Below are 23896 nucleotides of genomic sequence, written 5' to 3'. Positions count from 1 at the left end.
AACCTTACCCGTAACCTATCAGGTGGGTGCTCCCCATTTCATCTTTTCAGGTAAAGTCACTGAGACTAGAAACCACCTCTTCAGCATTGGTTTTCTTTTCCTATTAAAGGCCAGAACACATTGTTGTCAGTTAAGGGAAGCACGTTTTCACAGTTCTACACATGGACCACAGAGAGGAAGAAGGGTAATTTTGCTACATCTGCTGGCCCTCTGTCAGTGGTGTGTTAAGTGTTATACATGAATCTCTTATTTACTCCTCTTGGAAATCCCAGAAGAGCGGTGTCAGTGTGCCCATTTTGCAGAAGAGGAAACTGAGGCACAGAGTTTAGTAACTCGTGCATGGTCACCCAAGTTGGCCTGCCTGTGCTCTGAACCATGAAATGCAAAGGCCCTTCATGGGGCATCTGACTCCTGAGCTCTCTTGAAAACATGCTTTGGCACTGAGAATCCTTTTCCCAGCCCTGCCATCCCCCAACAAACCCTTGGCCGAGAAGTCTTGGGCTGTTTTCACATCACACTAGAGACTGCTCTGCGCTTCGCCATCCCTCTTCCTCCATGTCAATGAAATGAGACAACAGATAGTGCGTGGAAGTGTTGCTAAGAAATGTCCACTGAATCCAGGAGTGGCCACGTGAAGACACCCTTCTGGACAATGTCCAGGGCTGCTGAGATAGGGAAATCAGGCTATGGCCGGTGGTAGTGACCATTGGCTCGACCATCGGGCCCTCCATCCAGATAGGAATGACTGTAAGTCAGCTCTGAGCACGACTGCCCCCTTACTGCTTACCAACCTCCCGGGGGTCCCTGGGCATATTGTACCCCTCCACTGTGCTTTCTTTTTAGGGGTGTAGAAGGGGTATAAGGCTTTGCTGTAAATAAACAGAGACTAATATTCTGGGGCAAAGAGGACGTGGTTCTTGTGATCCATGCAGGCTGAACCAACATCTTCTTTCGTTAAAACAGAAATGGTTCCAAGTAAACTACTCATGTCTCATAGGAGATGGGTCAGCGCATAGTCACTCACTGTCTCTTCCTATATAGATCAAGGCATGGTTACCTGTTGAGCTGGGAGGACGGGGGCAGGTGGGTGATAGAAAGACTCAACCAGACAGCGGACAGCTGTGCTGTCATAAAACAACACCTTGATCTTTCCAGGTGTTTGAACCTACACCTTTGCTTTTGGGGTTTTGAGCTCCTGGGGACCTTTCACAATCTCAGCTTCATTCACTGCCTTGGGGAACACAGCCCGAGCTAATGTCTCATCTGGAAGTTTCCTCTCTCCAAAGAAACATGTCCAGCCTTTCCCCAGGAAACTTGGGTCAAGTGGTCTGCAACAGAAATTTTAGGTCATTTGTCTTGCTCAGTGGGGCTCGGCTCCGAGGATGTGGGCCATGATATATGTGTACTTAAGCCGTTTTTCAAAACTGGGGCTAAAGCAAGCAGCAAGGCTAAAACTGGGGTGAGGGGAATCACTAACAATTACTGAACACTCAGTAGGTTTGCCAGAATGTATGTGATGCCTATCATTTAGGAGTATGTAGGGGAACACATATTCTTAGATAGTCATTTAACTATCTTCCCCAATATGATAAGGCAAATCCTGAAATTATTTTTGATCTTAGACATAAAGAAACCCAGGCCACGTGGTCTGTAGTTGTCAGTGTCCGGACTTGAACCCAGATCTAAAGGGGTTAACTACACCGCATTGTTCCTCAGCGACAGACCAGGCCCCTTCATTTTCCCCAAGCCACTTCCATTCATTCTTTTTTTTTTTTCAAAGATTTCATTTATTTATTTGTCAGAGAGAGAGAGAGGGAGAGAGAGCAAGCACAGGCAGACAGAATGGCAGGCAGAGGCAGAGGGAGAAGCAGGCTCCCTGATGAGCAAGGAGCCCGATTCGGGACTCGATCCCAGGATGCTGGGATCATGACCTGAGCCGAAGGCAGCTGCCTAACCAACTGAGCCACCCAGGCGTCCCTTCCATTCATTCTTGTAGCGTCTTGCCTCTGCCATCAAGCTCACGGGACAGATGAAGAAGGTGAAGCTCAGAGAGAATAAGAAATTCATCCGGAGCTCATGGCAAAAGATCCAGATCCAGATCCAAAGCAGCAGCTCCCTCGTGACTTTTCCAGAATGCCCGCCTCAAAGACACTGCCCTCACGAGTGCCCCTCTGACCCACCACGGCTGTGGAGATGTTGCGGGTGGCGGGTCGGGGGGGGGGGGGGGGGGGGTCCTGGATGTGCACTGTGGGTGAGCACAGATGTTACCACCCTCTTGCTACAAGTGGCATTGTATACCCCACCCCAACGCCTCCAAATTCCAGCATCAGGTCCTAACTCCCACGATCTCTCGGAATGTAACTTTATTTGGAGAGAGGTCTTTATGGTGTTAATTAAGTCAAAGGAGGTCATTAGGGTGGGACCTAATCCAATACAACTACTATCCATATAAAAAGGGGAAATTTGGACGCAGAGACCCCAGAAAGGGAGAAGGGGATTGCTGACACCTTGATTTCAGACCAGCGAAATTATAAATATCTGCTGTCGAGCCACTCGGGCTGTGGTACTTTGTTAAGGAGCCCCCGGAAACAAACCCAGCCCCGAGGAAGGGAGACATGGAGGATAAACTCAACCCAAAGTCAACTGCTGCTCATGGCAGGCAAGAACTCCTGCAGGGGCCCACCGGTGCCGTTGGTGACCAGAGGGAGTTCAGGGCTGCTCGTTTCAGACCACCCTCCCTAGGGCAAGCCTTAGGACATGCCTGATGAGGCTCAGGATTCTCTTTGCTTGGAAAGCCCAGCTTGCAGGTTTTACTGGCGTATCTGGGAGCATACACCCCCGGCTGTGTTCACCGGCGTCCCCGTGCACCGGGAAAGCATCATAGGGACACTTCCAGATATCTGCTCAGTTTTAGTTACTGGTTAAAACGCTGATCTAGCCCAAAGATGGCACCCAATTAATCACAAGAGCTAACACTGAAGGATCACCCGGCTGGTACGTTTCATCGATTATCTCATTAAGACCTCGGCATAATTCTATAAGGGAGTGCAATGAGTACCCTCTTTTCACACGCGAGAAAAACAGAGTCCGAGAGATGCCAGAACACTCGCCCTTTTGGGCAGGCTCTTCCCTCCCGGTGAATGCTAGGCAATAGGCTTCCATCTTCCTAGATTTCCGGGGGAAGTCTCCCCAAGAACCTCTGATTGGATAGGATTTGGACACATGCCTATTGTTGAACCAATCACTGTGGTTGGGGGGATGGAATATGCTAATTGGGCATCTCCGGGTAGGAAGAGTGAGGAAGGGGTTATTTCCCAGAGCACACCGGGGCGCTGTGGCTGAAGGAGGAACCGGGTGCCTTCCTCTGTGGCATGGCAGCCTGCGCTAGGGAAAACCTGCCATTGTTCTCAAGAGTCCACGCATCCTGCCTCCCTAAACCCATGTCTGTGTGTTTTCCGTGAACCAGGAAGTTGGTTCAGTGTAGACCTGACCTTATAGGAATTCTCCCTCACTTGTCCACACCAGTTTCCCCAGGTTGAAGATAGAAGCCCCAGTCTAGTTCTGTTCTGTTCATTTCGTTCCATTCCATTCCATTCCATTCTATTTTATTTTATGTTTTTACTTTCATTTCTATTAGTTAATGTATAATGTATTCTTGGTTTCAGAGCTTCAGGGATTCATCAGTCTTACATAACACCCACTGCTCATTACATCACATGCCCTCCTTAATGCCCATCCCCCAGTTACCTTGTCCCCCCTTCACCCATCCTTCCCTCCAGCAACCGTCAGTGTGTTTCCTAGGTTAAGTCTCTTATGGCTTGTCTCCCTCTCTGATTTTGTCTTGTTTTATTTTTTCCCCTCTTCCCCTAGACTCCTCTGTTTTGTTTCTTAAATTCCACAGCGAGATCATATGATTGTCTTTCTCTCATTGACTTATTTTGCTTAGAATGATCCCCTCTGGTTCCATCCATGATGTTGCAAATGGCAAGATATCATTTTTGATGGCTGAATAGTATTCCACCCCAATCTATCTCTGATGCTTTAAATAACCAATCCTGGAAATGGAACCCAGGGCTTGAAAATGTGCAGCTGGAACCTTAAAACTCCTTTCCTTGGCAAAAATGGGAAAGTAGGGATAGTCAGGGCTGGATTCAGATCAGGGCTCTGTATCAGTTAGCTACGGCCACAGTAATGCCATGTAACAAGTCATCACCACACTGGCTCCTGTAGCAATCATGCTTATTTTTGCTTATGGGACTGGGTTAGCCAGCTGCGACTGCCAGGTGGGGCTTGGCAGCCAATGAGGTGGCTTTCTTAGTCTGGGCTGGGTTGTCTTACTAACCTGGGGCCTTGGCTGGGACAACTGGTTGACTCAACTCTGTGTCCCATCCTCCATCGGGCTAGCCCTACCTTTGCACGGAGATGGCAGAAGGACAAGAGAGTAGAGACCCAAAAGGTGCTCGGTGTATTACTGTGCCATTGGCCACAGCAGGTTCCTGAGGCCAAGTCTGGAGTCAGTGTGGGTGGCGGCCATGCAAAGGTGTGAAGAAATTCGGTTATTAAATGCAATCAGGCTTCCATAGGTCCCCAATCTATTTCTCAATTTTCCTGATAAGAGGACACCCAGGAAGTGAGAATTGTACTCCAGCTAGTAGAGAAACAGGATCCTCTCACTCCCAGCCCCAGACCTGGCCTCGTGGACACCCAGACCCAGGACCACAAAGCCAGAGGGCCTGGCTCCGTTCAGTCTTTCAGCCATTCACAGTGAACTTTCTTCAGGTTCTGGGAGCTGCGGGATGATCAGAAGTGCTGTGTCCTAGGGGAACAGGGCCCGGAAGTCAATGGTTACAGCTTAGGTTCTTAGCCAAGGTTCAGGAGCTGCAGTCACTGCATGGGGCACTGCCATAGCCCCCGTCCCACAATACTGAAGTCACAAGAGAACGGCTGCTCTCACCTTCCTCCCCTCCCCCTGGAACAGAGGCCAGGGCTTGCTGGGCACTTCTGGCTTCATTCACCTGCCCTTGCCCTGCCTCCTCTGCCCCAGAAACTTTGGTCAGAGGAGACCTGGCTCCTCCTTTCAGACACTGGAAGCTGGTCTACCGCTCTCAACGACGCAGTCCCTGACCTCCTCTCCGTCCTCCTCCAGCCCCGGGCTGCACCCCCACACTGCACCCACTCACCGGGAGAGGGTCAGCCTTCTTCAGCATGGCATGTTTCTCGGCGTATGTGTTGTGCCTCAGCTGGGCACTTGTTACTCTAAACCAGCACCAGACATCTAAATAGATCATTTCTTTTTCCCTCTTAATAACCACTGAGGCTGGTGTTCTTAGGAGACCCATTGTACAGATGGACACACTGAGGCTAGGGGAGACAAAGAGGCTTGCTCAGGTCACACAACTCGGAAGGGGCAGGGGCAGAGCCTGAGCCCGTGACAATGTCCAGAACTGAAGAACCAACTTTATGGGCTTCTTCTCTTCTTCTGGAGGCCTTTCCCACCCTAGATCTCTGCTCTCTCTTCAATTCCCTGTCCTTGTTCCTCTTTATACTGTAACACAGGAAAGTCCTTCTCCAGGAGCCCAAGAGAGAAATGGAGGGATTGGTCTGGAAACATTGGTTTGTGAAAAGCCCAGCAAATGCTCCTTTTAACTGGACATTTCCCTCAGCTTCCTAACTGTCCCGCGAGGAACCCAGTTCTCCCCCTTCCTGTCCCCGGGAGCCTCCACCCGGGGAAACGGGAGGTCAGAGGATGGGCGACAGGCCAGCAAGATCAGCTAGAAACAGTTCTTTCTTTTCTGCCAGTGACGGGTCCACACCCTGGCTACATAAATCCTTTCTTTTATTTTTATTATTATTATAGCCCAGGGTCTAGCATGGGCCATAAACGGATTTAAGAGGCTGCTAGAGTATAGAATTTAATATATTTGGCATCATTAAAGAGTGGTGTAGCAAACCCACTTGGAAAAGGCTGGACCCCTCCCCCAATACCACCCTTCTTCCCCATCTCCTCTCACCACCCCCACCCCATCCCACAAATCCTCTTGGCAAAGGTTTCCTGTGGGGCAGCACTCACTGGAGGGAAGGGCAGCAGGGAATGGAGCAGAGGCAAAAAGGCAGGGAGGGTGGAGAGGACATTGGGCAAATGACCAATTAGGGACACTTGGGGGAAATGGGACAAAGCTTTCTAGATAAGCATGGTTTTTATCAGTCTATAAAAATACCACTTTCACTAATCTACTGGCTCCTTCTCCAGGCTCCTGGGACCAGATAGAAGGGTGGACAAAAGGAAGGTCCAGAGGACAAGGGACAAGGGAGGGGTAGTAAGGGAGGGGTATTCGGGGTGGGGGGGCACGTGGGACAGGGAGAGAGGAAGCATTTCAGGACTTCAAGGCTCAGAAACCCAGAACTAGGCGTGGGTTTTATCTCCCCTCTAAAGTTACCACCATTCAAACTTCACTCCTTATTTTAGTGCCTGGAGCATGTAGTGTTGTGCCCTTCAGTATTCCTTCTATATGTTCTACGTCTCCACATCTTTGACTCTTGAGTCCCTCTGTTTAATACCTTCACATACTTTATTCAACAAGTATTTATCTAGCATCGACAATGTGAATGGGATGGGCACCATGATCTCTGTCCTCAGCAGCTTAGAGTCTAAAGTGAAGACATATAATAAACAAGCACATAACAAAAATGACAGGAGGCACGGCCATGAGGAAAGCTGGGGAGGGGCAGAGGGAGTGGAACATGCAAAGGCCCTGGGGTAGGAATAAAGGTTGGTGCAAATGAGAAACAGAGAGGAAGGTGGATGGAATGTGGAGGTGGAAAGGGGACCAGGAGATGAAGTGAGAGCAGTGGGTGGGGGCCAGTTCATACAAGGCCAACATATGAGAAGGAGTTGGGATTCTGTCATAAAACTTTTGAGGGTGCCTGGGTGGCTCAGTTGGTTAAGCGACTACCTTCAGCTCAGGTCATGATCCTGGAGTCCCAGGATCGAGTCCCGCATCAGGCTCCCAGCTCCACGGGGAGTCTGCTTCTCCCTCTGACCTTCTCCTCGCTCATGCTCTCTCTCACTATCTCTCTCTCAAATAAATAAGTAAAATATTAAAAAAAAAAAACTTTTGAGATGCCATTTGGAGGACTGTAAGCAGGGATGGGATGGCACTGGAGGTAAAAGACAGGGGTCCTAGTCCCAGCTCTGCTCCCAAATCCTGAGAAGCTTTGGCAATTCCCGTTCAGATCGCAGCACCTCTAGACCTCAGTCTCCCCACACGTAAAATGAGAGCTGGACTAGTTAGAGCTCAGGGCCCACTACAGGGTCTATGTCAAAGTTTCAGGGCCTCTGTGGGGGTTGGGGGGGAGTTGGAAACGAGGTGGGCTGAGGTTGAGGGTTTGTCTGGAGATGGGCTTCTCCCTTGCCTGCCACAAAACCTGCACGGGCTTCTTTCTCCTGAGCTGGTACTGTCCAGCCCGGGGTGGGGGGCTGTTGAATCGAGGTGTCTGTCCTGAGGAACCTCACCAGGCCTTGGAGAATGATCGCTGGCAGTGCCCATCCAAATGCTCCTCCTGGGCTGGGGCAGCGTCCAAGAGCTCCTGCGTGCGTGTCCACAGCAGAGGAGATGTGAGGGTCCGGGCTGAGGGGGAACGTGGGGTGGACTGCGGACGGATGGAGGAGAGGGATTGTAATCGTGATCATGTGACTTTCCATGCGCAACCGGGGGCTGGTGTGACAGTTTGTGATCGAATGTGTGGCTGAGTTCGTATCCACCTGTGTGCGTGACCATGATTGTGTGTCTGCGTGTGTCTAGCTTGGTGCGTCTGTGTGATGCGGCTGTGTATTTGTTGGCAGTGAGTAGGAACCTGTGTGTGTGTGTGTGTGTGTGTGTGTGTGTGTGTGCGCGTGCGTGTGACTGAAACAGGAGCATATCTCTGGATATTGGCTTGTGTGAGGTTGCGGGAGACTGAGGACAGGTGTGTGTGCGCGTGTGCGCCCAGCGGTGGTGGGCTGGGCACGGCGGTGTGTGCTCTAAGTGACTCCCAAATGGCCTGGTCCGGGGCATCTTGCTGCTTGACCTCTTGTAGACAGAGTGTCCTGCCAGCGGCATCCGAGAGGGGCGGGCCCAGGAGAGTCGGCTTCCTCCCAGCACCAGGGGACACAAGTGGCTGAGGCCCAAGACCACGTTTAGGGGCTCGAGGGGCTGGGAGAGGGCCTGGCTGGGCAGCCCAGGTAAGCGCCGTGTCCCTCCGGGGCTTCAGGAGGATTTCTGCAAGCTTCCCTGGTGTCTGCCTTTGGAGAGACAGGAAGTAGCAGATCTATCAGGGAGGGAGCCCACCAGCACCCCCTCTCCCCGACATGGGGGACAAGGTCGAATGCTGCCTGCAGTGAGGCCCTTGGGGACAGCCTTGCTGTAGCACTGGATCCCTTGGGAACTGACTTCCAAGTAAACACGGTTAAGATTTAGAGCTAACTCTGTTCCTCTGGGGTTGGGGAGGGTCCTGGGGGTGTGCCCGGGTCCAGGCGGCATGACGGGGTGGGGAAAGGAGTGGGGTGGGCTTGTGTGTTGCTCCCCATGTGCTTAGCTCTGCCTGCGGAGGAAGCAACTGGGCTCCGGCGACCGTCCAGGTGTGTATCGGGGTCCCCTTGCACCTGACGTTTCCAACCTGCCGAGGGCGTGGGGCTTCCCCTGAGCCCCATGGGGGCCGGCAGGGGGCTTCCTTAACGGACACGGCCGCCTCTGCTCCCAGGCACCTCTCACCCAGTTCCCAGGAAGTGAGTGTGGAATTTGTTTCCAAATATAGACTCTGGTGGCCCAGGGGTCTGCGGACAGCCCCTCTGGCCTCCCAGGTGAATGGCAGGACTTCAGCTGCCTTCCAGGGGGCCCAAGCCTGCAGGCCTCCACTTGAAGCTGTAGGTAAAAATAATAATCATAAAAGTGGTCAATAAAAATGGAGGGGAGCTGAACGCTGGGTTATGAGCCTGGGACACCACTTGACCTGTGGTGATGTTTGGCTGGTGGCCACCCTGCCGGGAAGCCTTACACACTTACACAACCGCTCCTACCACACGGAGCCTTAAACGCCCACACCCACAACCACACATCCGGGCGAGTGCACCACCGACTCACGTGTTTTCACGAAAGGAGGTAACACAGAAAAAAAAAAAAATATATATATATATATATATATATTAAAGAAGGACATGATGACACATACACACACACTCAGAAACTAACACAACGGCAGAGAGACCCACAGGTTCTCCACAAATGACACGCAGTCATGCAGAGAGACTCCAAGGATAAGGTCATACTCAGTCACACAGGAGGAGACACGAGACCCATGGGTCATGGGCCCATGGGTCCAGGTGGAGTGGGGTCCCTCCGGCTTGCAGCTGGATCCAGCCTTGCCTGTGCTCTGATTCAGGTGTTCCCGGGTCAGGCACTCACTCCTGGGTCCTGGGGTGGGCTTGTGTGTTAGTTCGTTAGTCCTGGGGACTCACCAAGATGTACTAGGAGCAGGCACGTGGGGCCCTCAGGGGAAGCCGTTGATGGTGAGGAGCTGGTATTGGAGAGGTCTGGGAGGAACCCCAGGACAACCCAGCTTGGTGTCCTCTGCCAGCAACCCGAGGGAGAGGGGTCTGGGAGATTGGGGAGGGGGGTCTGGAGAGGTGGCAGCCTCCCAGAGAGTGTACTTTGCATGGTGGCCAGAAGAATCATTCCCTGGAAGGCCGAGGGGCTGGCAGGTCCCTGGTGGAGGGAACTGAAAAGTGGCTGCTGGAGAGTGGGGACCCCTTGGGCCTCCCTTTGGGGTGTTCTCAGGCTTTGGATCCGAGTCCTCACCTTCTAAAGAAGTCCTTCCCTTTCTAACTAGTAGCAGCCAGTGCTGCACCAGGGCTGGCCTGGGAAGAGTATGGGCAAGGGCAAACAGGGAGCAAGAAAAAGGGTCTAGAAGTGGGAAAGCAAAAGGCCACACGTGGGGAAGCCTCAGGACTGACATCAGGCCTCTGGGCCCAGGTTCTAGAGCTCCTAAAAGGCTCAGGAGCTTCCTGAGACCTGCCAATGGGATCTTGAGGCCACGGGATCCATGCACATCCTGAAGTCGTGAGGGTCTGGGGTGGCGCAAAGACAGAAGGGCCACCCTTAGAGCTGAGCGTCTGGGAGGGGAACACCGGTGACCCACAGATTTCGGCCTCTGTGCCTCCAAGGGGAGGGCACCCTCAGCAGGCTGAGCCCACAGCCAGCTGTGGGAAGTGGCTGGGGTTCCCTTTCAAGCTCTCCCTAAAGGTGCAAAGCTAGGGAATGGCAAGGAGCTGGGTGCATTTCTGTAGATGCTGTGTAACCCAGGCAAGTCTTCACCCTCTCTGAACCTAATTATTTGTTTTTAAAAAACAGAACCAGGGGCATCTCCTCCCCACCTCCCCTGTATCTTACCCACCCCCATTTCCTTCCTGTCAGGGGACAGTGTGTGCTGGGATTGAGGCTGTGATGAATATGGGCCAAGGCTTGGGAAGAGAACAGGACTGAGAGCAGAACACTGAGGCTGACAGTGGGAATGTCCGCACCTCTGTGTCCTCTCTCCCATCCTGCTAATTGAGTCTGCATGCTCACTACGGCCCTCTTCTGCTTCCTCAGTGGGAAGGAGGAGAGGGCATGGAGACCCGACAGAGAGATCTGAGCCCTTACTCCAAATGCTAAGTCTCCGGCCACTGCCCTCGTTTGACTGACTGTGCTTTTTATTTTTTACTTTTTAAAAGATTTTATTTATTTATTTGACACATAGAGAGAGAGCTAGCGAGAGAGGGAACACAAGCAGGGGGAGGGGGAGCAGCAGGCTTCCTGCTGAGCAGGGATGTGGGGCTCCATCCCAGGACCCGGATCATGACCTGAGCTGAAAGCAGACACTCAACGACTGAGACACCGAGGGGCCCCTAAGTGTGCTTTTAGATGCTTAAAATGTGCCCATTGTGCTCACTGTGGGTGACTGTGGCCAGGGCCCCAGGAGCTACCTCCTCATGGAGCTACTGAGAACTAAAGGAGTGGGAGAAACGGTGTTCCGACAGCTCCTAGACTGCTGTAAATGTCAGCTATTATCACTCCTCAAATGCTAGCAGACTTTTGAGCCTGGAATATCCACATTTCTCTCTTTGTGGCCGTAGAGACTCAAGCAGAACTCTTTCAAAAACATTAATGGGAAATGCTGGGAAGGAAAGACCATGGGGGCTGGGGCTCAGACTGGAAAGGAGTGGATGGGGACAGTGCAAGCCAGCTGGGAGTTTTGGGGACATTAGATACCCGCAGTGGAAGCTGAGGGAGTTTTGTCTTTCCGGACCAACCTGGAGATGGATGGTGTCTCCTTCAGAGAGTGAAACAAACAGGGGGCGGGGAGCCAAACCCCAAACCTGCAGCCATGGGTCTCCTCCTGCACACAGGTCTGCACCCTTCCCTCTGAGGCGCTCTCTCTCTGGCTCCCTCCACAGCCTCAGAGCTAGTCTGTGCCCTGGCTGTTTCTGGGAGCTCGCTGCCTCCAGAATGGAACAGAAAAGTCAGCCTGTATCGTGCACGGCCCACCCGCAGATAATAAGAGGGGGCATTTCGCCCTGCAGGCTCAAGAAGAAAGCATGGAACCCCAACATACTATTTGAATGTTGTTTTCATTACACCCACAATGGAAAATGTTTTCTCTAAAAGGCGGATAATGTATTCTTTCTCTCTGCAAGGCCTTGCAGACGTGGAAAGCCATGACTTCGAGTTCCTGACTTTCCTAGTTCCATTTAGACATTAATCCAGGCAAGTAAAAGTGTTGCTGGGATCCAGGCAGGGAGCCTCGCAAGCAAGGAGTTGGGTGGAGAGACCCAGCATTCCCTGGCTGGGATTTCGGGTTGTGGCTCCGGTGGGATGCTCTCATCTCCCTGAGCGCGTGCCTCTGAGGTCACGGCCGGCCTTCAGTTCCAAGTGGGGGCTTTTGCTCCAGACCTGAACCCAGCCTGCAGACGTGGCACTAAATCTGGATTTTTCTCCTCTGTTTCAAAAAGGGGGGAATTTGTCAGTCCCTGCCACATTGAACACATGCAGGAGGTTTGGGAAAGCCCAGACCCACCGGCGGAAATGGAGCCTTGGAACTCTGGGCAAAAGCTCGATGGTCCTGCTGAGCGCCGCATTGTTGCCAGCGTTCGATGGGATTCCTGGGTTGCTATAGTGACCAGGAAACCAAGGGCCCCTGCGGAAATGGTCGCCAGGGACCTTTTCTTTGCTACCAACCTGTCAGGGGCACCCCAGAACAAGCCTCGGTCAGTTTCACCCCAGGGTTTCCCGCGTGTGATTGTGCACGGCAGCTGGGCATCTGGGGTCCCCATTTCTGGAGCCTTCCATTGGGCTGCCCCCGAAGGACAGAAACCCGGCAGTGGGAGGCCAGGGGGTCTGAGGTGGGGTGGAGTCGGGAGGGAGGGGACCCGCTGCGGGCGCTCGAGGACCGGGCTGAAAGGGAAGAAAAATTAGAGGTCTTGACCAAGCAATCGTTTTGGTGACGGATCTTTCCAGTTTGGGGTCTGACTGCCTTCCTCAGCCGCACCCCCACACGCGTCCCTTCACCTCCTCAAGGTCATTAGTACAGTTTTCACTCGCAGCTTCGGGTGGGGAGGCCGATGCTTCCTCCACCGCCACTTCTCCGGCACCCGTGCAGGGCTCCTCCCATGGCTGGGGCCTGGAGCCGTCCTAGCAAGTTTCTCTAGGAGGGAGAGAAGCGAGGGATGCGGGAGGAGCTGTGCAGATTAAATTGGCTGTTCCAGCCTCTGAAGCGGGACTTTTTAGTTTCTCTTGACCCAGGCAGTTCCAAGTCCCAGAGGTTGGTCAGACCTTAGGAATTTCCAGAATCACTGGCCTGGCTCATTTTGGTTATAAAGTTAATGCTACCTGATTCATTGGATTGACTAGGAGGTATCAAGCTGAACTTTCTTGAAGTTTGGTGGGGTGGGGAGGCGGTCACCACTCCCATCCTCTTTGTTTGCTTTGCTGCAAACAGTCTGCTTTCGGACTCCCTGCAGCACAGACAGGAACCATGTCCCTTGCCCCTTAAAGAAATCTCTTTATGAAACATCAGATCGGGCTCTCTCTGGTGTGGACGTCTTGCTCTGTGAGGCCCAGGCTGGCTGGAAGGAGGCCCACGGGCAGCCAGAACTGGAGTCGCGGTTTCATCTCTGGTTTTGAATCCGGCCCTTTGAGCAAGCTTAACACGTGTGGATTTAATTTCCCTTTCTTTCTCGCTTTCTTTTCTACCCCTCCTCCTCCGCCCTTGCGAGGAAACAAGAAAAATAGTCTGCCGTGTCGACAGCGCGACACCGTTCCCTTTGCCAAAGAAAATTTGTCTTTCCAGAGCCCCGGAGAGCAGTGGGTTCCCAAATTTCCACTGCACCCTCCAGTTGAAGGAGGGGGTACCCAGACAGGCTCCCCGCCAGACCTGGAGGTATCAGCCCGGGGCTCTATCGTATTGGGTCAGAGCCCTGGAATTCAGCATATTTCCCCCCACATTTTGGGGGGCTGCGGGGACAGGCTGACTACACGGGAGGCCTTTCTGAAGGTCCTGGGCTGCAGACACGGTTGGAGCGTTAATGCTCAGTGCAACCCATGGGGTAGGAGGCAGCTCAGTTTCTCAGTTCAAGACCCTTCTCCTCCACGGAGGACTCCCTAAATTGGAGGGGGCAAGAACAGAGATGCTCCTTTGCATCCCAACCCTGGTTTTTACCACCTTCTCTGCTCTTCCGGGCGATTGCAAACCTCTAGCCTTGCGATCTCAGCCAGGCCTCTAGAATGATGCTCCCACTTCCTTTTCTCATTTTATTACCCTGATCGGGGCTGCGGGTACCTCACGGGCCAAACTTGGGGGAACGGGGAGGAATTTTTCCAAAGCACAGGGAAGAACACCAACATGAACAAAAATAGTAGCAATAATAAATCCTGGTGAAAATACTGGAGAAGAATATGGGATATTAAAATAATAGCAATAGCCAGTATTCTTCCCAGATGCTTCCGGTCTGAAGGGAAGAAGCTAGGGACAGAATCAAACATTGGGAAGGGAGATACCACAGTCCTGGAAAAAAAAAAAAAAATATATATATATATATATATATATATATAAAACAGAGCCAGATTTAACTAGGCAGGAGGGGAAGTGACCCCCTGAGAAACGAGGGAATTTCTGTCCCTTAGTCTGACTCCCTCTTTTGCAAAGGGAGTTGGACCAAGTTTCCTTGGGTCGTATCTGTTGTTACAATTCTTACTCATTCTCCCAGGCCCTTCTGCTCTTCTCCTTGCTTGATGCTTCCAGGAGAGACCTGAGTCAGGGAGGACGCAATGGAAACGAAACAGAAAAGAGGGTGTCTTTTTAAGCCACTTCTTTTTGGGGAGGAAAGAAAGAAGGTGGTTTGGGACTCGAGTCTGAAAAACAGAGGCAGGAGGGAAAATCCAACAGTGGTTTCCTCTTGCTTTTGCCTGGTTTTGTTTTGGACTTTTAAGTGGGAACCTCTAGTCTTCTACCCACGGTGATATTAAAATCGGGGCTGGAATTTTGCAAAATGAGGAAAATGCATTTTGGGGGGGGCAAACCCGGCTGGGAGCAGGTCGCGGAAAGGGGCGATCCTCCTGAAGAAGGAGCGAAGGCTGCACGTTGCCGCCTCGCTTTGGAACTTACTGCCCACTGACTGGGGGAAAGAATGGAAAGGCTCAGCACAGGCTGAGGTCTCTAATTTATCCTATTCGGCCCGTGGTCCGGCCTCCGGAGCGTCTGGAACAGAGGGCCTGGGAAGCTGAGGCTTCGGAATCCTCTGCGAGCTGGTCGGGGGGTGGCGGGGTCCGCGCCAGGGATTCGAGACAAGGGAGCAGAACGGAAAGGAACTGGCCCCGCTCGCAGTTTCGCCTTCCCCTTCCAGCGCCGGCGGGACCCAGGCCTCCGTTTCCGGCCCACCTCGGCCCCGAGGTCAAGCGGGAACCCATGCCCGGCGAAGGATTTCGGCTTGCACTTTGGGCGTCTGGGGGCAAACGCTGCCCCCAACGGACCTCAGATGGAGGAAAAGATAATTGTTAATAACTTGGGAAACGGAAGAGAATTTGGGGTCAGTCAGTCCGGCCTGGCCGGGCGGAGGGACGCGGGTCCTGCTTGCTGGAAGCGGCAGAGTCTGCGGCCCGGCTGGCCCGGGCTCCCGAGTCCTGCGCTGGAAACCACTGCCCGTTCTCCCCGCGGGCCTGACCTTGGCTCCTGGGGCTGCTCTGTCAGCTGCGTTCCTGACTTTTCGCGGCCGCTCTGGCCCCAGACGGCCCGGGCCTGAAGCCAGGCCCTGCTTCGGAAAGCCCTGGGGGTTAGGCGCGAGCGAAACCCGGGATGGAACCCCGAAGCTGGGGTGCGAGGCCAGATTCCGACGTCTGCTTCCCTCTCGGCCCCTTGGCGGGGAGCTTACCCTTGCGGAAGGCCCGGCGCCGCTTGCTCACTCCCGGGCAGGCCTCTAGCTCTTCTGGGGACAACTACGCTGTACGTTTCCCAACCGCACCCAACGCGTTTCCAGCCGCGCGCAAAAGCTGGAGCGCATCCGCCACGGGGCGCTTAGACGTTATGCCCATCGGTGAGCCCCCCAAAACTGCGAATCCTTATTACAAAACAAAATAGAGCGTCTCACCCAGTGCAGGCCCGGTCGCTGTAATTTTTCTCTGCAGAAATCATTCTCTCTACCCCCTCCCCACCACCCACTCGCATCCCACCCCCGCCGGGCCAAACTGGGACGAGTTGCATCCCCGGACCTAGCTAGGGGAGCTCGCGCAGAATGGGTTTTTTCTCAGCAAAAACGTTGCGGACGACTCTTTCTTCCCCGCCACGCCTCGATCTCATTTCCCCTGCGCGATAACCCGGTAATTACTTCTATGCAGGTCTGCAAGCCGGCGCTGAGTTATCGCGTCCCCAACTGAACCAGCTCGAGCGGCGCCTCCATATGATATTCGTTTGCCGAGAGCTCCTCCTCGGAAAAAAATAATTTTTAAAGAATAAAAGGACTCTCGTGCCTCCTCCAAGGGACCCCGTTCCACCTTAAACACGATTTCTTCCCAATCGGGGCCACGGGGGCTCCCACCTCCCTTTGCCAAGAGCCCCCTCCCCCTCCCTAAGGAAATCGATCTTGGCTCTATTTGTGCCTGATGTTCGCCGCCCCCATTTCCCCCAGAGAGCGCTGGGTTTGTTTATTTCCTTATTTATTCCCGTGGCCGAGGTGTCTGGGACTTGTGGCCGCGCAGACCAGGGGCTGATAGGCGAAGAAGGACAGAAATTAACCTCCCGCCGCTGCCCCCCAGTCGAGCGTGACAGCGCGCGGGCCGGTTGCGTGACTCGTGACGTCTCCAAGTCCTATAGGTGCAGCGGCTGGTGAGATAGTCAGTGTCGCCTGGTTGCCTCTTTATTTTATTGGGGTATGCCTGGTAATAAATAGTAATATTTAATTTGTCGAAGACCACAAACCAGCTTCGCGAGCTGGGAGGTACATACTACGCTTGACAGAGGCTGGAAGAAGGCTTGGCCTAAAAGGGGTCTCTTTTGGGGGCCCTTTGCAAACTTCACTTGAACCCCCACTCTCCAGCAAGGCGCCACTGTTGGCTTCTGCCGTGGAAAGAAGAGGTGGGATTTTTGGAGGTGAGTGTCCCCCTGGACAACTATTGGTGGGGAGAGGTATCCCTCAGCACTTCGCCTGGCCAAGGCCCCCTGGCTTTGCGCCCCAGCCGGGTCCTGCTGAATACCCCCTCCCAGAGATGCTGTTTTTCACCATGGAAATAAGAATGCACACTCTTGCGTTTCGCCTTGGAGTGTCACCTGGCAGGAATAGATTCCCGCTGGAGGTTTCAAAATCCCAGTTTCGCTTGGTGGCCAGCACAGGCTGTGTTCCACAGACCAAGTGAATCTGGCCAGGCAGTTACTTGGGGGAGTTCAGATGTGCCCTCCCGGGAGGGGGCTGCAAATTATTTATGGGAATTTATTTTATCCACAAATCTCCGAGAGTTTAAGGGGATTGGAGAAGTCTTTCTGGATTTCCCCTTCCTTTTGCCAGAGATGCAGAGATCCAAGTTCATCCTGAAGCCGTATTTGTTTCCAGTCTTCGGCCCGGGGTCTCCTCCTTAGCAAGCCCAGAGTGAGTCCTCTGAGCTGACATTCTGGAAGGGTGAGGGTGTCTTCACATTAATAAATAAACTGCTGTGGTGAAAGGTTGTTTGCAAACAAACCTGGAAGGTGGAGTGAGAACTGCCACAGACGCTGGGCTTGCTTATTCCCCCTGGTCGCCTGACTTTTAGGGATGAACAATCCGCTTTGCAATTTTGCAAACGGGTGTGTTACACCCATCTGGCCGCTGGTTTCCAGTGCGTCTCTCCTCTCTCCATCCCTCTCCCCAGACCTTGGCCTGCAGGCCCAAGTCTCTAATCAGAGCCCCAGAAAAGAATACGGTGAGGGGGTACAGGAGGCAAGGGTGGGAAACCGAAGGGAACCCTGACAGTTATTCCAAGCCCCGATACTTGGTGCTCCAAACTGGGTCTGCTCAGGCTAAGACCTACTCACTGTGTTTACGCTTCTTTTGACCTCTTCAACCCGCAGAATAATACATTTCAGAGAGCCGGGAGGGCAGGGAGAGGGGCCCAGTAGAGATGAAAACCCCAGCCAGTCTCCCATGACTGTTTGATTATTTTAATAAAACCGGGTACCGCCTGGCGTACACCTCCACCCGGGGAGGTCTGGTGGCCCTGGGGGTGGAAGCCCCCCCCAACCCCGGGGCAGTTTCTTGGCATCTTTGATCTGGGTCCCAGTCCCAGTGCACCTTCACCCTGCCTTCACCCTGGAGTCACTGGGAGTTGGGGTGGTGAGTGGGGAGGAGGAGAGATGTCAGGACGGCCGGCGGCGGCCAGCCGGGCCAGGCGGGGTCACGCAGCTCTGTCTTGAGGTCAGCGCTGGAAGGAGAACGTGGGCCAGGCTGCAGAGGGGGCACGATGCGTGCTGTGCTCAGACTGCGTTCTCTGCACAGCCCTGTCCCCGACATTACTTCCCAGGCAGAAGCCGAGTGGGTTTGCGATGATTTGTGCAGGATTTTTTTTGCAGCCACCGAGCCGAGCTCAGAGCAGCGGAGATGGATGGAGGTTGGGAAGGGGGTGGAGAGGAGGGGTGATCTCGAGGTCTGGGTTTGAGAGTAGTGCTGTGATTTGAGTGTTCGGGAAATCTAAAGGAAAAGGTGGTTGGGGGAGGGAGTGAGAAGAGGGAGAGAGGGAGGGAGAGAGGGAGCGAGCGAGAGAGGGAGGGAGGGGGGCGGGAAAGAGGCAGAGGCAGGCTGTGTGCAGTGGGAGCTAGTTGGATAGGCAATTTCAGTATTTTGTAAGCATCAAGGCAGCCCAACGTCACTGAGCTCAGCTGAGTCGGCTTGTATTTCTGAGACAGAGAGAGAGAGAGAGAGAGAGAGAGAGACACTCTCTTTCCTTGGATTCCAGAACTTTAACCCTGAAAGCGGCGCCCAGAAAGGACTTTGCCCATTCCCACAGCTCCCTCCTGTCTCCCCAGCTTCTCCTCCGGAGTGTGCAAGTTAGAAGCAGGGCGCTGAGGTTTTAACGTTGAGGGTGCTCCTGGAGGCTGCTGCTTGCGTTCCTTGGAGCTCTTCTGGCGCCTGACAACTTGGAAGTCTTTAGGGAGAGCGAGTGAGCTAACGCAAAGCGGAGGAGGTGTGTGTTGGAGGTGGGCAGTCCCTGCCGAGGCTCCAGCGGTGGGTGATCCTTTGTACGCAGCGGTAGCCGCTAGTCTGGGCGAACAGTCCCGGGCATAAACCCCCCCGGAGCCACCATGCCCGCGCCCCCGCCTCGCCGCTGGCTTCCCTGCTAGGAGCAAGAAGGGATTTGGTGAATGCACCGGCTTCGCCCAGCGAGGTAACCGTACCCGCAGATGGCAGGGGAGGCTCGGGGAGGGAGCCCCTCCAGCCGAATCGGCTCCGGGAAGGCGCGGTCGGTGGGACTCCAGCCCTGCCCGGGATGCGGCAGAACCCGGCTTGCAGAGAGCTCCTGGCGCATGGTCAGCCGGGGAGGCGCGCGGCCCAGGAGCAGCGTGGAGGTTTGCAGGACGCGCGGCCTGGTTCTGTCAAACCGCATCTAGCTCGCCCCCGCCAGTCCCGGAGCTGCCGCCCGACCCTGACCGGGGCGAGCTGGTTGCGATTGTCCCTGCGGCCGGCGGCGGAGGCGAGCGCACGTGGGGGAACGGCTGCTCCGGGTTCTTTTGTTGCAAGCTGGCTGCTGGGGGCTCCCGTCACCGCCTCTCCCGAACCCCGAGGGTGTGGTGAGGGAAGCTGCTTGGGGAGTTGGGCCTCGGAAGCCGTCCTCCTCAGTCTGGCTCTGGGTGTCGGGCCCCCGCAGCCCTGGGTGGGATCCAGCCCCTTGCTGGAGCGGCCGCTAAGCTTTGGGGGGCCATCCTCGGCGCTCCCTTCCCAGTCTAACCGGGTTTTGAGGGAGGAAATCCTTACTTGGAAATGTGGAGGAGATTGGAAAGCGATCAGAGCAAGAGGCAGGCTCCTCTGGGCTTGAACAGTTCTGCAGCTGTTACTTTTCGTGTTCCAACCTCATAAGCCTGCAACCTGGGCCATTCTACCCCTTGCGCCCGACCTAGGAGGCCGATCCAACGCCGGAAGCCCAGAATTTATCTGGGACCCATTAGACCCTCGTCTGTCCCCCGAGCTTGGGCCTGCAGTTTCAGCGAGCCAGGCCCGGCTGAAGCTCAGAGAAACTCCCCTCGGCCTGGCCGCTCGTCAAAAATGCCCGTCCCGGGCTGGAGAACCGAGAAACCCGGGAGAACGCGCCTCCGAAGCAGGCGGTGGGGTGCGGGCCGCCGGCGCCCCGGAGCGCGTCTCCCTCCGCACGGCCCCGCCGCTGCTGCTTTCCTGCCCTTTCCGTTGGGCTACTTTTCATTTTTTTTTTTTTTTAACCGTTGCTAAAAGTTGGGGAAAGGGGGGAGGACTCTTACTGTTGAAGGACTTTTAATTTTAAAGCCTGTAACTGATAAAGGATGAACGTGAATTCTCCCGCGGACCTGGTCTCTCGATCTGCAGATCTTTTCCCTCCTCTGTTTTTGGTTTTGCAAGAGGCGGGATGTTGCAGACATTTTGCCTGCTGCCCAAGAATATGCCTCGTTCGAGTTTTAATAAACAGAGCTGTGATGTCCTTCTGTAAATTTGAGGAAGAAAAACAATTCTAAAAGGACACTAGGTTTTTGTTTTGTTTTTGGTTCGTACCCAATGGCTTCCAAAAATACCCAGGCCTTATCTTTATTGGCTCTTCCAGAAGTCCAGACAAATTTGACGGGCAGCTGGCTTATCGTGGGGAGCCTGCGCAGGGGAGATGCGGGCCTCGCCTCCTCCCGTTCTGACCCCGCTCTTTCGCAAGAGGTTGTGTGCGCTCAGAAAGGAGTAATAATGATAATAATAAGGGGACCTCCTGCAGCCTCCTTCAGCTGGGAACCAAAGTGCTGGGAGCTGGAAACTGGGGGCCTGTCTGCCCCCTCCTGTCATTAGAACAGAGTTTCCAATTGTCTCTTCTGTCTCTCTGCCTCTGTCTCTGTCTCTCTGCTTCCTGTCCTCAGAGCAGGACCCTGCGCGGGCACAGGGCGCCGGACACACCATGGCTGATGCAGACGAGGGCTTTGGCCTGGCGCACACACCCTTGGAACCTGACTCAAAAGAGCTACCCTGTGACTCCAAACCCGAGAGCGCGCTGGGGGCCCCCAGCAAGTCGCCAGCGTCCCCGCAGGCCGCCTTCACCCAGCAGGTAAGGAGACCTCTAGCCTCCCGGCCTTTTGCAGAACCAGAGGCCCTCCTGTGGGGGAGGGGGTGGGGGTGGGTTACTCATCGCCCCCAATTGTCCCCTTTCCTTTCCATCCGCACTCTTTCCACCTTTCCACGCCTTGCATCCCCAAATACCAGTATATTGTGACAATAATCTTTACGGCTAGAGGATTTTGGAAATACATTTAGGTTGTTAAAGAGGGCTTAATTATCTGGCTATTTGGGGCTGGCTAACAATAGCCCAGATCGTGGCTTCGCTGCTGCACTAGGTGTAGACTCAGCCCTGAGCACCTCATTAAGGGCTGGGTCAGCGGCCGCTTCAGGCCGGCGTGAGCGATGGCTTGACCCCTCTTCAGATCTGCTCTAGCCTTCGCCTCCACGGGCCTCCTCCACGCCACCGCCCAGACCCGGGAGTTGCACTGTTTGTGTTGGGTCAGGCTCTGGAGGGCTGGCTTGCCCTGGCTGGGGGCTGGGAGCGCAGGGGTGTGCTGGGAGGCTGTTGGGAGCCACAGGCTCCCCTGGCTGGAAGCTGGGCCCCAGTAGAGGGTGAGGCTTCCGCGCACTCTCTGTACCCTCTTCCCCGGGCGCCCTGGATGTCAAGGCGGCCCGTGCAGCTCTTGATAATTTACATAAGGCGTCAGATGGTGCAAAGGAGGGTGACTTGACCAGCACAGAAACTTGGATGTAGCCAAAACCTTTCTTTGGGATTTCGATCGATTGATGTCTTTCCTGCCTACTTTATCACCTGTTTCTCGGCCCTTCCCATCTCGGGAAAATGCGTGTAGGGTTATAGAGAAGCCGAGGGCAGTGGGCACAGAGTTTGGGAAACTCAGATCGTTTTTGTTTTCGGAAAAGCAAATCCGCTCAGGAGACAGTTACAGATTATGGCAGAACAGAGGTTTTCGTGTCTGTATATTTTTTGCACCGGTTTTGTAAAATAGCTTTTAGTTGAAAGTGAAAATGTTGAGCAGTTTCGGCTGTGCCCGGAATCAGAACAGCTCAAAGTGAACAAAGCTGGATGTGTGGAGAACCTGGAAGGTTTGTTAATAGAGACATTTGCAGACTAATTTTTTGGACTGTGGGAACCTATCATCCTATGGAAACATTTTTTAAATTGAGATTTTGACGTGTGTCTATGTTTGCCCCGCTGTACGGGATTTGCACATCTGTGTGTTTGTGTGTGCCCGTGTGGGTGTCTGTGGAAAGATGTTCTGAGTGGGCTTTTTGAGATCGAGCATTTTTGTTTTTGCTTTTGTTTTTTTTAGCCGCATCTTGGCTGAAAGGAATTGAGATTGGTTCCCCCCCCTTTTTCTTTTGGTCTCAGTCTGTCCTCCCACGGGCATGCTAGAGCACCCTGATGTGTGGGGACTCTTCTCCGGCCTTGTGTTGGTGGCATTAGGAGACAGCAGTGCACCATGGGGTGCGGTGGCGCACGGGGCCTGCACAGGGATTCCTACCCTACGCCCCAGAGTCCACGCAGCCCTGCCGTGGTCTGGGGGCCGCCCAGAGGCTCCGGAGGGAAGAAGACGTCCGTGTTTGGGGGCGTTTGGGAAGGAAAGGCCCCTGCTCCTGGGGCTTGTCTGTGTGACTTTTCTCTCTTTCTTAAAGGGCATGGAAGGGATCAAGGTGTTTCTCCACGAAAGAGAACTGTGGCTGAAATTTCACGAAGTAGGCACGGAAATGATCATAACCAAAGCTGGGAGGTGAGCTGTGGAGGGCCTGGGAAAATCAAGGGGGATACGGAGAAGGAGAGGTGTCTCGGAGACCCAAGAGAGGGAGACCTGGAGAAGCCAGAGGGGCAGAGAAAAAGGCAAGAGAACAGAAGAGAGCAGAGAGAGAGAATGAATGTGTTTTTGTGTGACCCGATTTGGGTTAATGTTGCTTGGAGAACTTCTCCAGTGACTTCCACCCCTGGTGGGGGAAAACGCCTTCAAGATTCACCTCCAAAGCAGGGCACGTCTTCCGCCTGATACAGAAGAATCGAGAGCTTGGCGGGGGGGCTACGCTTTTGGAGGACGGATTGGTAATGGGAGACAGTAGGACCAGAGTGGAGAGAGAACGGGAAACCAGAGAGTTGCGGAGTCGGCTCAGAGATGAGACCCACTTCCAGCCTCGACTCCCGGCCCCCACCCTCCTTCCCGCCCTCCCTGACCTTGGAGCGGGTCCAGAGTCCCACGCGATTGCCAAACTCGGAATCGCTGAATGTATTAGCTACCTCTTTCATTGTTTATAGAAAGCAGGCGAAGCCTTTGAAACTGAACTGGGGCTCGGCCGGGCTCTATATACAGACACCGATAAACACGGCACGGCCGTTTCAGCAGTTTCGCCAAGACACTCACCCCAGAGTTCCTCTTAAAGGCTCGCAGTTTTTCTGCTAGAAGTGCTAGATGGGGAGGCTGGGGGGAGGGTCCTGCAGCTCTGTATTTCCGAGTGCCAGTTTGCCCAGGCCTGGGGACAGCCTCACCATAGGCCTCCCCATGCTGGACCGACCCTCTGCGTCCCGAAGGGCAGAAAGCCCAGAGTCAGCCCCGACCGGGCGTGTGAAGCCGGCGCGTGAAGCCGGAGAGGCCAGTAGGCCCGAGCTGCTGAGCGTGTGAAGGGGGAGGCAGGAGCCGCTAGGGCAGACGACCCCCCCACCCCCGTTCTCCAGCTGAAGCCTCCCGCAATAAACTGACAACAGTGACATTTATTATTATTTGAAATTAAACAACGTCTTCTCCCCCGGTCGGCCCGAGTGAACCAGGAGGCGCATTCTGTTTATACTGAAAAACTAAGCTCTTCTTCCCATTCTGCCCAGGAAGGACACACACAGCCGGGCCCCCTCTGCCCTCAGCCTTAGCTGAGGGGCTTTAACTATAAAAGGCCTGGGAAGCCTCTCCTGCGCCCATGGGCAGGCGCACGTGCTCTGCCAGATAAATACCCCCAGTAAACACCCCCTGGCCCCGGCTCCAAGGCCTCCCTTCACTCACCCCTTCCCACCATCCCTGGGTGAGCCAGGATCCAGCAGCTTGTCCTTGCTGGCTTTCCCGGGCACGCACACCTCCCTTTCCCTCCACAGGAGGACTGGGAATTTGGAGCGCA

General features: G+C 54.2%; 1 protein-coding gene across 2 annotated transcripts in view; it reads left to right on the top strand.

Moving 5' to 3' along the window:
* Positions 1-18446: 18446 nt before the first annotated feature.
* LOC111156507 (T-box 5) overlaps positions 18447-23896 on the top strand; it is a 44883-nt gene continuing 39433 nt past the window's right edge. The window contains exons 1-3 of one of the 2 annotated variants that reach the window (XM_022517447.1): positions 18447-18914; positions 20614-20798; positions 22424-22518. In XM_022517447.1, the coding sequence (XP_022373155.1) occupies positions 20652-20798; positions 22424-22518 (242 nt within the window). In that variant the 5' untranslated portion in view covers positions 18447-18914; positions 20614-20651. Of the gene's footprint in view, positions 18915-20502; positions 20799-22423; positions 22519-23896 lie in introns of those variants that run through there. The other variant, XM_022517446.1, reaches the window with a different exon arrangement.

This window comes from Enhydra lutris, unplaced genomic scaffold (assembly GCF_002288905.1).
Source record: "Enhydra lutris kenyoni isolate GAN:26980312 unplaced genomic scaffold, ASM228890v2 scaffoldscaffold46, whole genome shotgun sequence".
NCBI lineage: Eukaryota > Metazoa > Chordata > Mammalia > Carnivora > Mustelidae > Enhydra > Enhydra lutris.
This window is presented reverse-complemented; position numbering and strand designations above follow the sequence as displayed.